Here is a 16,673-nt window from a genome sequence, read left to right on the forward strand (position 1 = left end):
CCATGAAATGTAACTGAGTAACACAATTAGTTACTTTTTTGGGGAGTAACTTAATATTGTAATGCATTACTTTTAAAAGTAACTTTCTCCAACACGGCTCATGACCCAGTTGGGACCGCTCTAGTACACACGCACAACTATGGGTCTACCCCGGATAAACAAACTGCATGCATTGTTTCCATAATGCTGGGTTCTTTGGGAAGTCAAACAAGTTTAAATTTCCCTTACTAACAACAACACTACTTTGTTTACGTTAATTTTGTGTTAGCTCTTGGTTGGTGTGTGTGCGCTATTCTGATTAAAGTGCCCATATAAGGACTTCCACTGTACTTCCTGCATTGAAGTTGCCCATAAAAAATAAAGCAAGATTGTTATCTACGTTAAGTGTTTGAAAAAACTTTCCGAAACTTGTACGAAACCCTGGTGTGCATTCGGCACAGAAATACCTGGATGTCTAATTGCTTTTTTGACACTTTATCACTGTTCAGACGGGATTAGTTTTCAAAGCAATGTTTGAGTTTCAATGTGTCCCCCACAACGTTTGTGATTTTATGCGCCGAATTGGATGGGACAAAAATTTATAGGATATTCCTACCAGCATTTGTAATGTTTAAAATTCAGCAGATTTCCGGGTCTGGCGGTACCATTTTTAGAATAGCTTAGCATAATTCATTGAATCTGATCAGACCATTAGCATCACGCTCAAAAATTACCGAAGAATTTGGATATTTTTTTCTATTTAAAACTTGACTCTTCTGTAGTTACATCGTGTACTAAGACCAACAGAACATTTAAAGTTGCGATCTTCCAGGCAGATATGGTTAGGAACTAAACTCTCATTCATGCATAATAATCAAGGACTTTGCTGTCGTGCCATGGGTGCAGCAGGCGCAATGATATTATGTAGCGCCGAAAATAGTCCCCAGCTAGGTAACTTTCAATGTAACTTAGTGCCGGTCACATTGAAATGTAATGGATTCCAAAATGGTATAACTCAGATGTTTAACTCTAGGGGAGCTGGAAAATTAGCCTATTTTCAAAAAAAGTGGAGTGTTCCTTTAACAGTGTAATGTTACGAGATTCGGCTCATCCCCTAATTATTTTATTCCGACGAATGGAAAAAGCATCCATATCTGAATAAATGGGACGCAGGCAGCACAATATATGCGTGTTAGTTAGACCTTACGGCAGATCACGTTTTCAATGATATAGCACTTTTTATAGTTTACCTTAGCCTACATGAGAATATTTTCTGAATGGTTTAAAATAGTAGCACTGTTCAATACATGTTACTACTAATACATTTTTAAAATCCAAAGTTATTATTATAATGAACCAAAACAAAAACATTTAGGGCCCTATCTTGCACCCAGCGCAATTGACTTTGTCAGTGACGCATGTATCATTCGTATTTTGCACCGCCGCACAGCGGGTTTTTCCCTCCACAGACGCACGTCTGCAAACTAGGGAATGAACTTGTGCTCCCTGGGCGGTTCAGCGCAAAAAAGGAGGCGTGTTCCGGCGCAAACCATCCCTGATGCTATTTTGCAGTTTCAAAAAACAATTGCGCCACTGACAAAAAAAAATAGTCTAAAGTCAGTGGCGCGTTGCACGTTGTTCATTATGCTATTTTAAGGGCGCATGCTTGACCATAATGTATAGCGTGCACAACGCGCGCACACTTTGCTTATCTAATCTACACAGATGCAACAGTTATTTTTGCAAATCATAAATTGTTACAATAAGTAAGGGATAATGTAGAGGCAGCCGGTAGTTATCGGGAAATAAGCCCCGACAGTGTGATCAGGACCCGACGCGAAGGGTCTTGTATCACACTGAAGGGGCTTATTTCCCGATAACTACCGGCTGCCTCTACATTATCCCGCTTATTACACGGCTACTTGTCACATAAGAAAAAAAACGGACATGAATATGAATTTGAAACATTTTATTGGCATATTTGTTTTAAATTAACATTTTTATCCTTCCGCGAAACTTTGCACAGATGCATAAAATGATCGTAATACCTTATTAAGATCCTCTGCTTCATATTTGTCTGTCTCCATATTTTCTCTTTTAGCCAGTCTTTGAGAAGTTTTAATGCCCATTCGTATGTGTTGGCTTCGTAGCTGTCATGCTCTATTTTGTCAAGTTCAGTCTCAGTAAGCTCTCTGTGTCTTGTCGTGGTTGTCCAGTGTTTGTCACAAGATGGCGCCAAACAGTAATCTTTATTGATCTTTATTGGCGCGGAGCGATTTTACTCGTACAAGTAGTACCGGCTATACGTTATTACTTTGGAGCGGTTATTATTTGAAAATAACGAACCTGCAAATGTCTCAACTGACCAATCAGAATCAAGCATTCCAGAGAGCCGTGTAATAAAAAATATTAACACATGAGATAAGGGGAATCATAGTGGTGAGCATTGTGGTGATAGTTTTTATTTATTGTGTGGCTGCGTTAAAAAATTATCATGCAAGTAACGATTAAAATATTTTCATAATTTTGTTTTGTGGCTGTATTATGTTTATTTTATGTAAATAATAATTCAAATGTTTTCATAAGAAACCTTAATGTATATGAACTTGATTTGTTAGTGTTCTTTGGGGTTGGACCTTGCTTGCGTCTCTTGGGTCCGATTTCAAAGCCCCCAAACCGCCTTCAACACTTTCAGTGGTGAGGGTGGACGCAGTGATGTCCTCTGCTGGCGTCAGGTCATGTGTGGAGGCAGATCCACCTCCCGTTACAAGGCGTGCCCGATTTATGCTAGCAAGCTTGGGATTCCCCCGTCTCCTGACATCATTGTAGGGGATGCCAGCTGAGACATTTGTGGCTATTTCCTCCCACGCCTGTTTAACCGAAACCTGATTTGGGCAGATTTCTCCCATCCCCATACAAAACAACTTTTCTGTCTTTGTCTGCTCTTACAAGAACGTCGGTCTCCTCGGCTGTGAACCGCTCCTGGTGTACGCCTGGTAAATTCGTCATAATAATAGCAACCCGCCATGGAACTTGCGCCCTTGCGTTTAAAGGGAATGTTGGATAGCGTTCTGATTGGTTTATTTGACGTTACGCCCAAACCACACCTATGAATAATGAACCTACTTCAGACAAGTTATTAATTTGCGCCTGGCGCAAGAGTTATTTCTCCCGCCGGGAAAATAGCAACAGCGCCCAAGATCCGCCCACAAACTCACTTGCGCTTTGCGCTTCGCACTTGCGTTTCAGATCGTTAAAATATGGCCCTTAGTGTCACTAGTTTAATAATTGTGGTAAAACAATATTGTTCAGTGTTAGCTAATGCATTTATTAATATTAACAAATACACCCAAATTGTAAAGTGGAACCAAATATGAATAAAAATAAGGGAAAAATGATTGAAAATAAATCAGCTTTATATAAAACAAATTATGTCCTTATTTACATCGGAAGGCAAGTGTGTGAGTGTGTGTGTGTGTGTGTGTGTGTGTGTGTGTGTTTGTCTGTGTGATTTGCATTTACATTAGTACACTGATATAAATTGTTGGTATGTGACAAACACTTCTGATGTAACAGCGCTGAGGCGATTGCTCTTATAAAAAGCTCTCTAGAGAACACACTTATAGGTTACATACATACACACACACACACACACACACACACACACACAAACACACGCACACACACATGATCGACCTGCAAAAGTCAGTGTTGTGTGTACAGATGCAGTGAGCGGGACTTTACAGCAGTGTAATTGCTTTACCGTGGTTAATCCTTTTGCACCGTCATGGTTCTGCTTTAAGCTTAATCCTGCGTACACACACAAACACGCTTCAGTCCGCGGCGATACAAACATGTGCCGTGCACTTCACAACCTTTCATCTTCAGGGAAATAAAAGATCTCACAGAGCAGCAGATCTTAATTCGGTTTGATAAAACATTTAAAAGGACATAGTTGTTTGCGGACGTATGAAGTTTATTTTCATTCCCACAAAATGTTTGATATTACGTGAGATTAAGTGCCTAAAAGAAGAAGCATGACAATAAGATACTGGTGCAGTAAGCTTTTAGATGTTAGCAGCACAAAGGCCTTGGGTTCAAACATAAGGATCCGCACTGTATTGTGTCTGCCAAATGCATAAATGTAACGTCATTGAAACTCAGTAAAATATTGTTCAGACTGAAAGTAGAGGCAGTTGTTTGGTCGCAAATGTATCTGAATGAAAGACAGACGACAGTCCATTCATTATCATCATTCAGATGTTTAAAAATAAGTCTGTTCATGTCTCCCATACATTTATACACCGTAAAAAGTGAAAGCTGCTCTACAGTACTTAAAAACTTCTGGTAGCGCCAAAAATTTAATGTAATAAGCTTTCACTTTAAGTAAAAAAATTAAAACTTTTAAAAATGACTTCAATTGGTAACAATAAACTAGATATTTAACTTAGATATTGAAACATTTTTTACTTTAATTTTTTTACTTTAGGTGAGATAATGTACGTAAAAAACAGGCTTTACCTTTAATTGAGGCTTTACCAATTAAAATAATTTAAGTTGATCCAACTTTTACTTTTTACAGTGTATTCACTTTCAGGGCTTGGTTATAATTTTGCATTCATGCATTTCACTGACACTTTTATCTGAACCAACTTGCAGTGCATTCAAGCTGTACATTTTATTATTGTATGCATGCATGGGAGTTAAACCCACGACCCTTGCGCTGCTTACGCAATGCTCTACCAATTGAGCTAGATGGACTACAGTTTATTGTTGTGATTTTACTTTAAACTCTATTTTAATCCCATTTTATAAAGTATGCAGAATGCATCAGTCGATCAGTTTCTCCAGCATGCAGGGGTCACTGTGTTTTCTTTTTCAGAGCTTAGGGTTTGTGTTGGTTTTCCTCGAACATACGCACACACAACTTTGTTCATGTTTAAATATATACAGTGGGTAATGCATGTCGATGCAATTCTTCATATATCTGTCAGTTATAGCGATGCTTGCCCGTGTGTAATGAACTTGCTCTTACTGTGCCGTGGTTTCCTTTGGGAACCGACTAATTGTGTTAGAACCGGCTGTATCTCATGGCCTCATTCTGTACACACACACACATACTCGCTCATTCTGGCCTAGTTCCAGATATGGTCCACCTCCTCTTCTCTCGCTCACTCCCTTCTTTCTCTCTTTTTATTTTCTTGCTTTTAGTCTGACTCTGATATATAGTGAGGGAGACATCTTTGCTGTGGTAGCACCTAATGAAAATGTGCTTTAGGTGTTGAGTGTGTAGTAAACAAAGTCCTGCTGTTTGGATAGTGACCAGCTCAATGAAGTTCAACCTGCTAACAAAGTACACACGTCCACTGCTTTATTTAGCTTCACAATGCCAAGGGCTTGAAAGTACATTGTGTGCATAGGGCACAATTTACATGTATGCATTTGGCAGTGCATTAGAAGGAATATTTTTTAACAATATTGGAGCTTTTCCATTGCATACCCCACGGTTTGGTTTGGGTCAGATCTGGTCAGCTCACCTCACTTTGACTTGGTTAACTTTTTCATCGAGTTCAGTAACACTTTGGAGTAGGAGGGATTATAGGCGTGTCGTTATATTTGCGCTGCCTACTGCTGTGACATCATACAAGTGAGAGCGTCGTTGTACATTCCCATACATTCATTTCTCAGTCTGCTACAAAATTAAAATTAAAAAATTAAAAACAAATAGATGTTTGCACATCACGTTTATCACTACCTCGGTCTCACATGACAGTTTCTGTACTAACACCCGTTGCTTCGGTCGACGCCCTTCGCTGAGCCTAATTTAAGTTGCATTTAAGCATATATGCGGACATGCACGTCGCGATTGTGCCGCCACAAACTGCAAGTCGGGAAAAACTGTTATGGTGTTCCTGATTACCAACTTGTGAATTTTTTCATCGCTAAAAGGGAGTTTGGGAACTTACAGCAAAGCACAGATGACAAGAGGTTTACTCGAGACAGCGCAAGCTAGCATGAAGGTAAAGCTAATCTTTTACATTATAGCGATGACGCTGGTAGTGGCGATTCTCGCAGACCAATCAGTGATCTACAGTGTTTTCGCGTCACGTTTTGGTATCAGCTCGGGTCGCTTGGAACCCCAAACGAGGTGGTACTAAAAAAAGTATTGGGTACTACTTACTGCACTGCACCCAGTGGAAAAGCTCCTAAAGTAAACTGAGCCGACCCAAACCAAACTGTGTTGTACTAGTGGAAAAGCGCCACATGGGTGTTCCCTAGGTTTGAACTTACAACTTTTTGCCCTGCTAATGCAATGCTCTCCCAATGAGCTATACAAAAGCACAATATTGGTATGTAGTTGTGTATAAATTAATTAAGATTTATACTTAAATGATTTTATACAAAATAACTTACAGTGCATTTAAGTGTGTTTTTTTCTGGAATTCGAACCCATGGTCTTAGTGCTGCTGGCACAATCCTCTACCAGTTCAACATTGAATTGATATTATGGAAAAAAATAATTTTATACAAATATTTTTGGATTGTTTTTGAATGCAGTAAACATTGTGTGGGGTTTTTCATTTTTGTAACGGGGGGTTTGTTAAAAAAGTGATTATTTTGCGGCCTTACTATTGTCAGGCACCGTCTGTAAACTTTAGGCTTTTTGCCCAGATGAACTCACCACAGTCGCCAGAGTTCGAGGTCACCTCTGTCATCGACATTCCCTATTTAGGGTCCCCATAGCTCCTGAACTTTCCCACAAGGCTTTACCCTGCACAATAGCTCATTGTGTCTCGGTCTAAGTGAAATCACTCAACTCTTACTTGAACTGCTGGAATGCGTCCTTACCACAATTCCCACCTCACGTCTAAAGGTTTGATGTTTCGAGTAAAAGTCTCTCTTCTCTTCCAAGTAGCTTTATCCATCAGTCACGAAAATCAGACAGTGGCGCCTGCGAATGTTCATTCCTAAACTATTTTTTGTCTCTCCTTTGGTTTAGATGTGGTGTTAAGTAACATCACAACCTCTGTAAATGCTCAGTTCCTGGCCGGATGTTCTGTGGATGAGGGGAAGTCGTTGCTTTATCAGAAACACAATATGGCTTTTCCCTGCAGCTGTAGGACTGAATACAGGGGTTTCTGATAGGGTCATTATTAAAACATTATTTTTATCCTTTATTCCGACTTGCCTTGAAAAGCTGACATTGTTGAGTTGACATACACTGTTAATACGTAGCTTTCAAAAACATGAAACACTTTTTGTACGTTTAAGTAGATGCTGAAGCGTACAATGTAGATGTATATGCAACATTTAATTGTAGCATTATTACGTTTTTACAACTACTAAATGTAAAACATTTACAAATCTTTATACCATAAGGATTGCTGTATAATTTCCCTTTAACCATTTTATTGGAACAAGATAGAATTTTGTGTTTTTAGTAAATATACAATGGATGTGTTAAAAACAACACGTTAGTGTTGATTCTGGGACAACACACTAAATGCGTTGTCCCAGAATCCACCCATCTCTGTGTTATTATTGAAACAACACATTTTGTGTTACTTTTAAGCAGAGGCGGACACTATTTTTACTTTATACATAAAAGTATACATATTTTCAAGTACTTGTATTTTATCTGTGTTTTTCTTTGGAAAACATACATTCAAAGCATATTTTCATAATTTTTACTACATTACATTTAATAATTTCAAGTTTTTGGTTTATATATAATATTCAAGTACATTAAACATCTTTTTTTTTACTTTTATTTAAGTAAAAAGTACTTTTGTACTTTTACTCAAGTAAAGTAAAAGTACACAATTTTATGTAATTAATTTATGTATTATTAAATCAATTTTAATATGCAATATAAAAGGAATACACAGTATGATTCTATGCTTAGAATGTAGTGAACATTTTTTTGTAAAGTAAGTTTTTTTTCCCAAGATAAACACTCTGATAAAGCACAGATGCTTGGAAAATGTACTTAAAATACTCAAGTAGTGTCCGCCTCTGCTTTTAACACAACTTGTGTTTTATTTTAACACAAAATCAACACATAATGTGTTAAAAGCTTAACAAAAGAAAAAAATGTTTAAAAAATGTACACATCCTTTCTTTTGTTAATGTCTGCAAAATATTTTGTCATTTATCTTATTTATCTGAATAATAAACTTAGATTTTCATTTTAAATTTCAGTTTCATCAAATGTTTCAAAAGCATCTTGACAGTACAAATTTTAATTGTTGACAATAAAACATTTTTCGTAAAATATGAACACTATGAAAATTTAAATGAAATGAAATTAGAATAATATAAATGTTTAAAGTAATGCAACCGTATTAGCATCGGGACAAAAGTAACAAGTGTTACATTCGTGTTTTGTCCCGACAGGAACTCCTGACAGTTAAACCTGATATAAAAGTTTTATACTGAAAAACTTAAGGATGTGTTAGAGCACTAAATAACATGTAGATTGGTCAGTATTATACACATTAAACTAGGCATGGTGCGGTTAACGGTTTCAAGGTACAGTATACCGAGGTTTTAAAGAGTCAAGGTCTCAAAACCACAAAAATTTTATGTGATACTGTTTTCAAGGTATCAGCTGTGTTTACTCAAAATTAAGTTAAATAATAAAGTCATTTAATTGATGTGATGTTTACATTTAATATTATTAATATTAATACATTTTAATTTTATAATTTTTTGAAAAAATATTATAATTAAAGGCCTTATTTTTGCCTGGCATACATGTTGTATGTTGCTTAAAAATAAAATTTATTGTGTCCAGTTGAAAAGTTGTTGTTTGTATATGCAGACATTTGAAAATAACACATTTTAGTGTTGCAATGGCAACACTGTAAAATCTTGGTATTTTTGCTTAAGGTTACCATGCAGCCAAAATCTCATACCGGCCCATGCCTACACTGTAAAAAATGTCTGTAGAAATTACAGTATTACTGGGTATTACTGGCAACTAGCATTTATGTTATTTACTCGCAACAGTTTGTTCAAAGTTAAGTTAAGTTTGTCTTTATTTTTCTACAGTAAGTTATTGGCAACAAGCTGCATAATTACAGCAAATTTTTTACAGTGAGAAACACAACGCCTTATAAGATAAAAAATTACTGCTTATGGAATTTACTAATCATGGTTAAAAACAGCTTTCTGGATCTACACGTGCAAAACGTTGACGAAATAACGCAATATTTGTCAGCTCTGTCAAGGGATGCGTGCTAAAGATGCTGTCATAGTTTTGAATGCAAATTTAATCAGGGCTCAGAGAAAATCACTTTGTTACTTTTGCCCGCGTTACTTTCGCCCCGGTTCTCCTGTACATATTAGTACATCCAAGGTGCATACACTGTCAGAAATAAAGGTACAAACGTGTACCTTTTCTGTCACTGGGGCTGTACCCTAAGTTTCCGTTTGGTACCTTTACAGGAATACAAAACAGAATACAATTTTGGGTAGATTACCGTACCTTTAGGACCTACATTGTAAAAAAAAGTCAAAATGTACCCTAGCTGTCAGCGGGGCAGCATCCTTTAAAAAGGTAATTGTATGGATCATTAGGTACAGATATGTAAACATTTAGTACCAATATGTACCTTTAATATACTAATATGTATTTTTGACGTCCTAATAAGCTCTGTTTGGTCCCAGTATGTACCTCTGAGGTGCAAAGCTGTACTTTTTGAAAGGGTACAGCCCCAGTGACCGAAAAGGTACCTTTATTTCTGCCAGTGTATGATACCAAAGAGTGCATACAGTATTAGTATCTCAAATGTATACATTTCTCTACCTAAATAGTACATATTAGCACATTTTTAAAGGGTAAGGACCATTTATTTCCTGACAGTGTCATACATTGTAATATGACGCAGATCAGATATATAACATTTAGTTGTAAAATGTGCCTCTATTAGCGTGAAAATGTGTAAACAGTTACTGATTTTAATATGTAAATAATATTTGTGAAAACCACTGAGCCCATTATTAAATAACATTATTGAGTCAGTATTGTTAAAATCAGCGCTTTATACAAATCAGTAATTTGCTGGATGAGACATTAACCCTCACCGACGTCCAGAGTTAATTCAGCTTTAAAAGAGAAATTGAGACAAGCTTGATAAATGGATACAATGAGATAACAAATAGAAAATGCTGGGATGATTTCCATTCATATCCATAAAAGCTTTCATCCTGATATTTTCTTTGTCTCGTCTTGTTTCATTGTTGTAAGCGTATCACAGTAATTATCTTTCCTTTTAGGTTTTCACTTCACAGAATGAAGCTAAAATGTGTAATTTTCGATTATTCATTTGTAGGAACTATTATAATTTAATAAAATGGAATCAAAAGGGTTGTGATTAAAAAAGAGCCTAGATGAGCATAGATGTTACTGTTATTTATCTTTAGTAATAAAAAAATACTAATTCCCCTGCTTCCATTAAGAGTTTTTCGGTTCAATTGACATCTGACTTTCTCCCATTTCAGGTGTCCCGTCCGGCCCCCGAAACGTCATATCCATCGTGAACGAGACATCCGTGACCATGGAGTGGCACTCGCCGCGTGAGACAGGCGGTCGTGACGATGTCGTTTACAATATTGTGTGTAAAAAATGCCCAGCGGACCGCCGGACGTGCTCTCATTGCGACGACAATGTGGAATTTGTGCCGCGCCAGCTGGGGCTCACCGAAACCCGAGTCTTCATCAGTAACCTCCTGGCACACACGCAATACACCTTCGAGATCCAGGCTGTGAACAGCGTCACCAACAAAAGTCCATACCCTGCTCAGCACGTCTCTATAGACATCACAACGAACCAGGCTGGTGAGCGATCACTTTTTTTTGCAAGTGCAATCGATGTAGTTCACAACCTTTGAATAATCTTGCTGAAAATGAAGCATCAAACAGAGGCCAGCTTTGGACCAGCTTTGATTCCTATGTTGGCTTCAGTTTCAATTCTTCAAAATGCTGGTTCGTTTTTCATGTATGTCAAATATTCACACACAATTTCAGAGCACCATTACTGTTTCCTAGTACTTTTGCTGTGCTAGTTTCTCAGGTTCATTCAGGTTAAAATGGCCTTGATAGGCTGATGGAGGGAAGCGAAGAGTAGATCGTTCAGTTTCAGCATTCAGATCTGCTCGCTGGACTGTGCAGGAAGTCAGAATTGAAAACATCACCTAGTTTGACCCGTGCTAAAAGATACCCGTCTTCGTCGTTTCCTTGAGAGCTGCTCTTTCATTTTTTAAACCACCCCATCTTTCTCCGTCCGTACCCATATTCTTCATGTCTCCTGTCATCTGAATTTACTGCTTTCGCTAGAGAAACCTCACAGCGGTCGGTTTTTTAAAAGTTGCCGTGCATCGCGCTGGGACGCGTTCGTCTTTCATCTTTATCAGCAGGGTCGGTGTGAAAAACAGGCTTGATCGTGTCACTATTCCTTATTACATTCAGCCCTGAAACGAGGGCACCCAGAACTGTGATGCTGGGAGTTTAGCCGGTTTTATCCCAGCCCCCTCTCGGATCAAAGCCGATGCTTGTGGATAATTTATGCGAGGGGAGATTTTCATCCACAAAATTTTCAGTCCTGGAGATGAGGATAAGACCTTTTTACTCTTTAGTCTTTCAAGTAAGCAGGTTTATAGCGTCTTCCATTAGGTTTCAATTGAAGCCATTTAAAGAAAATAGTGGTAGGGCATTGCATTAGCACTGCAAAAGGACATGGGTTCGAACATAAGGAACAGACATACAAAGTATACTTTTTTATGAGTATGTTGTTTTGGATAAAAGCGCCTGCCGAATACATAAATGTAATTGTCTTGAAATGCTGTCTGAGGCATAAAGAGAAACTAGGTTTATACAGATGTGTGAATGTTTTAAAAAGACCCACAAAGACAGACGAACACAATAAAAGCTGCCAGCAGTTCTTTCTTAGCATGCATTTTTGTGCAAAGCATTGTACTACTCTCTCTAGATCAGAAGCTTTGTATTGGATTTAAAACTGACTTTCGGCCTTTCGTTTTGGAGAGGACACAAATGTGAGATTCAGACCGGAAAACCTTTATATATTGGCTGTGGAACACACACATATGCGTACACACGTAGAAAAAAATATTTTTTTGTAGTTCAGAATAGATTTTATCATTGTGGTCACTGTGAAACAAATCGGTGACTTTGGCATTTTAGTGAAATGCTTCATCAGTTTTGCTATAAAAACTTTAAATATAATATAAAAACTTGCCAATTTAACATGTTGTTATATGATCTCTAGGATGTTTTGATTGTTCAAGCATTGGTATATAGTTACTAAGGTGTTGTGTGTGGTTTCACCCAGAGGTGGACAGTAACACCCTTCCAAATTAACCATAGTTTTATTGTGGTGAAAGTGTAGTAACCATGTTTTTTGGTGTATTGATTACTATCAGCATAACTATGGTTTTACTACAGTTAGTAACCTTGTTTTTTTGGTTTTAACTGTAGTAAAACCATGGTTAATTTTCGTAAGAGCAAAGTACCTGAGTATTATTTGTGTTTATTGAGTACTTGTGACTTTTACTTCACTACATTTGAAAGGCAAATATAATACTTTTACTACACTACATTTATTAAAAAATGTCCCAAAGTAGAAAGTCGTTTCTATGGGTTTTTTTTTTCTATGTGCACATTTTTTTTTCTGTCTTGCGATCTGTCAGGACCTTTCACTGTTTTTCTAACTCTCCGTTTTCTGGCTAGCTTTGAATGGCCATTTGGTTGATTTTTTTATGCAAATCTGGTAACCCTGGGATCTTCCCCGCTAAACTGATGTAAACATCGTTGGCGCCATTACAACTGAAAGCTCTCTAAAAAGGCAAATAGGATAATAAAACAAGAAAAATGTCCTTTGAATTGGTAAATTACTACAGTAAAAGTTTGATTTTGATTTTGTTTGTACCCCCAAAATGTTTTAGCACCAGCCGGCACTGGTGGTGTGACAACTTTCATTTGTAGTGGAGTAGGTTAGGTTAGGTTAAACTTTATATAAAGTAATATTTGACCAGTATCTTTACTTTTACTCAAGAAAGGAAGTTGTGGTTTTACCGTCTCTTGCATATATTTTACCGTCTCTATAGTTATTAAATACATGAAAGCGTATTTGAAATTTTATGTTGTAGCCTATTTTAATAATACTAATTTATAAAAAAAATGTATTAGGGCTGCACAATATATAGTTTCAGCATTGACAGCGCAAAGAACAACTATTTCAAAAGGAAAACTATTTCGGATTGCTTTGCCAGTGTTATATAAAAAAAGTTTTAAACGAAAGAAAGTATTTCTCTGAGAGCTATAAAAGAAATGCAATGCCGAAGTTAAATTTGTTTACTTCCTTGTCGACGAGTAGTCATTCATTTTAAGCTATTATTCAACTAGTCACACGTTTTGTGATATTAACTTAATACTTGAATATATGGTTCGGACAGGGGCATCCGATAATGATTTAAGTTTCAGGGATGAGACAACACAAGTGCATTGCAATCTGTACGTATTTTACAAGGTGGTTAATTTGTATACATTTGTGTGACCTAATTTTTAAATACAGTGTTTTCGGGTCACGTTTTGGTATCAGCTCGAGTTGCCCCAATCGAGGTGGTACTAAAAAGGATTGGGTACTACGTAGTGAACCCAGTGTTACAGCCCCCAAAAGTAAGCTGATCCGACCCAAACCAACCCAACTGTGGAGTACTATGCAATGGAAAAGTGCCATCTCTCTCTCTTTCTCTCTCTCTCTCTCTCTTTCTCTATCTCTCTCTTTCTCAGCTTTGCAAGAAACATTTACATTGTCTGTATGCAGATACTCAAACTACACCTAAGCAATCATTTTAAATGTTTTTATTTTCTGGTAAAATGATCACAGCGTTCTTAAGAAGATATTTGAGAAGTGAAATGAGATATCAAATCTTGTTTTTAGACAAATCTAACAACATGTGTTGTGCTCAGGTTTAGGTTTAATTACAAATCATTCAAAAAGAAAACAAATTTATTGTCTTACAATACGTCTTTGACAGATAGCTTTTTCTTGCTTTGTTTGTGAACACATCTGCAGAAACGTGAAGTAAAATGTCAATCAGTGGACAGTAAGATTAAGGTCGTAAGATTCTGTCTGTTTTTCTCTCACTGTTGTTCAGTTGAAGTGAAAGGAAGTGATCACTATTTCCTCTTTAATGGATCGGCCCTGTCTTCATCGCCTGTTAGTTTGCTTGTTTTGATCCCATCTAATTGGAGTTAATTGGTGTAATTGGTGATCCAGGAGCGGTGTGTCGTTTCCAGCTGAAGTGAGTCGGAGAGATGCAGCGCAAACATGTGTCGTCTCCTCACCGAAGGATCCCGCCTGATTTTCTCCCCTTCTTACAAGCGTCTGAGAACAGAAGCGTGAGGTAAATAGAGTCGATTAACATGCGTTCTAATGGCTGCCGTCGGCCACGTGTGCGTGACAGTTAAATGACGCTCTTGACAGATAGATGTTTAAGAGCCGCTCTCTTCTCCATTGTTATCGTTTTGGAAAGCGTAATGAGTCTTCTGTCATTAATGGGCTCTCCCGTGTGGTGAGGTCTCGGAGGTAAAACATAATTGTGCTCTTCTTGTACCTGATGGAAATGCCCAGCCGGGTGGAAAGTGCTGGAACAGAAGGATGGAGATGTTGAGTTTGCAGGCCTGGGGAGATGGGGACACTGCTGGTATTTGGTTTTAACCTTGATCGATGGAAGACTAATAAGAATTTCAGTTCATTCATGAAGACCGGATGAAAATTTTAAAGTACTTTACCTTAATAACCAGGTTGGACCAAGGATAAATTATGTATTATCCAACCAACAATGGTTCTCGCATCGTGAAGCACCTTTATTTTTAAGAGTGTAAAAGCAATGTGATATTTTGGGTCATATCACATTGACAAATATTAATCAAATTTCGATCCAAAGAGTAACTGAGATTAAAAATGAGAAATGTCAGCTTATCGCGAAAGCCGTTGTGGTTATTTTCAGCACAACAGGTCAAGCGCTCAGCTCCTGGCGGCGTCTTGTGTTTCTCAACAGGTTCACTGGTTTGGAGATAAAAACACCCAGCGAGTGTTTGGCATTTACGAGCCGTGGCTGGTGCTCCCCGTCCGGGCGCATACAGCAGGGTGAGTGGGGTGGGTGTTGGACCTGACCTTTCAGATGCGTGGAGGGTGTATTTACCGCACATTAAATGTACTGTATATATTCTATAGGTTGTTATTCGTCAACTTTTCAAAAGAATGTGTGCAACTCACATGCACGGTTAGTACCCTTAAAGTGAATAAACAAGCTTGACAGCCACAAACTTGCAAGCTGTTTATGGTTGAAATGCAGTAAAAGTGTAAATTATTTTGGTGCAGAATTGCAAATAAGGTTTTCTAATAATGTGCCATTTTTTGAACAAACATTGTAGTTGTCTTCATATTAATCTGATATACAGTAGAAAATATGTAACATCGATCAAGTGACACTTACTGTATAATATGTATCAGTCAATGATTGTTTATCTGACTTCAATGTCAATTCTAACTTATTTAAAGGTACTTTAGAATGGAAAACTATATTGACCTAGGCATGGATGAATAATAAGACCATTGTTTCCTCATTCTTATGTATAACACTGACTGTGACGTTACAGTCATGATGTACACCCCAACATTAAATTACACCTTAAATTAAGTACAATGTTGTTACAATGCTAAAAACAAAGTTGTGACGTATGAGCTAGCGCTATATGCTAGTTAATGCTGTATGCTAGTGTTTAGGCTGAAGTTCTACTATTGAGGTTACAAAAACACAAACTTACCACTCAAAAACATCCATTAACATTCTCCAAACTATTGATTATTCATGAAAATCTGTATTTTTGCCTGATACAGGCTAAAACATAAGGTCTGTTTACACACACAGAGAGCTACTGAAAAGAGCTGTGCTGTGAAACAGCCAATCAGAGCAGAGCTCAACATATATTTCTTTATGACACTTTCAAACAAGCAGACCTAAATTTCCTCTGCTTTACAAAGCGCTCGCCTGTGAACATCAAATGTGTTTTTAAGGCACATCTATATTTAAAGGAACAGTATGTAGGATTGTGGCCAAAACTGGTATTGCAATCACAAAACATGTGGCTAAAACTGGTACTGCAATCACACAGCTGGTGGCCAATACACAAAATGACAACATAAACATCAGTTGAGGGCTGCAACTCCACTTTTTAAATGACAATATCCTGGCTGGACCACTGTTGTCAGTGATATAAGTATTTGAAATGAAAAAGATTTCTTAATGTCTAGTGACATATCAGGGCCATTTTATGATTAATTGATATACATTTATTACATACTGTTCCTTTAAGTGTGCTTGCCGCGCATCTAGATTTTAAATAAACTTGAGCGTGACTTGATAAGAATGGCCTCTAAAAGGAAAATGATCTACAAATCGTAGAAATATAGAAATATAGGGGAAAAGACAAACACATTTCTTCAAGGGGTGGGACGAGACACTCAATTCACGAGACGAGACACGAGATTGGGTTCACGAGAACGAGACGAGACGATATTTTTACACTTAAAAAAAATCCTCAATGATTAAATAAATGAATAAGAAACTGAAATCATGTCATTTTTAAAAGTTTTAACTAATCAA

General features: G+C 37.3%; 1 protein-coding gene across 1 annotated transcript in view; it reads left to right on the top strand.

Annotated features, from left to right (window-relative positions):
* The window catches only part of ephb1 (EPH receptor B1), a 326,261-nt gene that overhangs the window by 217,709 nt on the left and 91,879 nt on the right, over positions 1-16,673 (top strand). The window contains exon 5 of the mRNA XM_065261984.1: positions 10,486-10,821. Within this exon, the coding sequence (XP_065118056.1) occupies positions 10,486-10,821 (336 nt within the window). The remainder of the gene's footprint in view (positions 1-10,485; positions 10,822-16,673) is intronic.

Source organism: Paramisgurnus dabryanus, chromosome 6 (assembly GCF_030506205.2).
Source record: "Paramisgurnus dabryanus chromosome 6, PD_genome_1.1, whole genome shotgun sequence".
NCBI classification, from domain to species: domain Eukaryota; kingdom Metazoa; phylum Chordata; class Actinopteri; order Cypriniformes; family Cobitidae; genus Paramisgurnus; species Paramisgurnus dabryanus.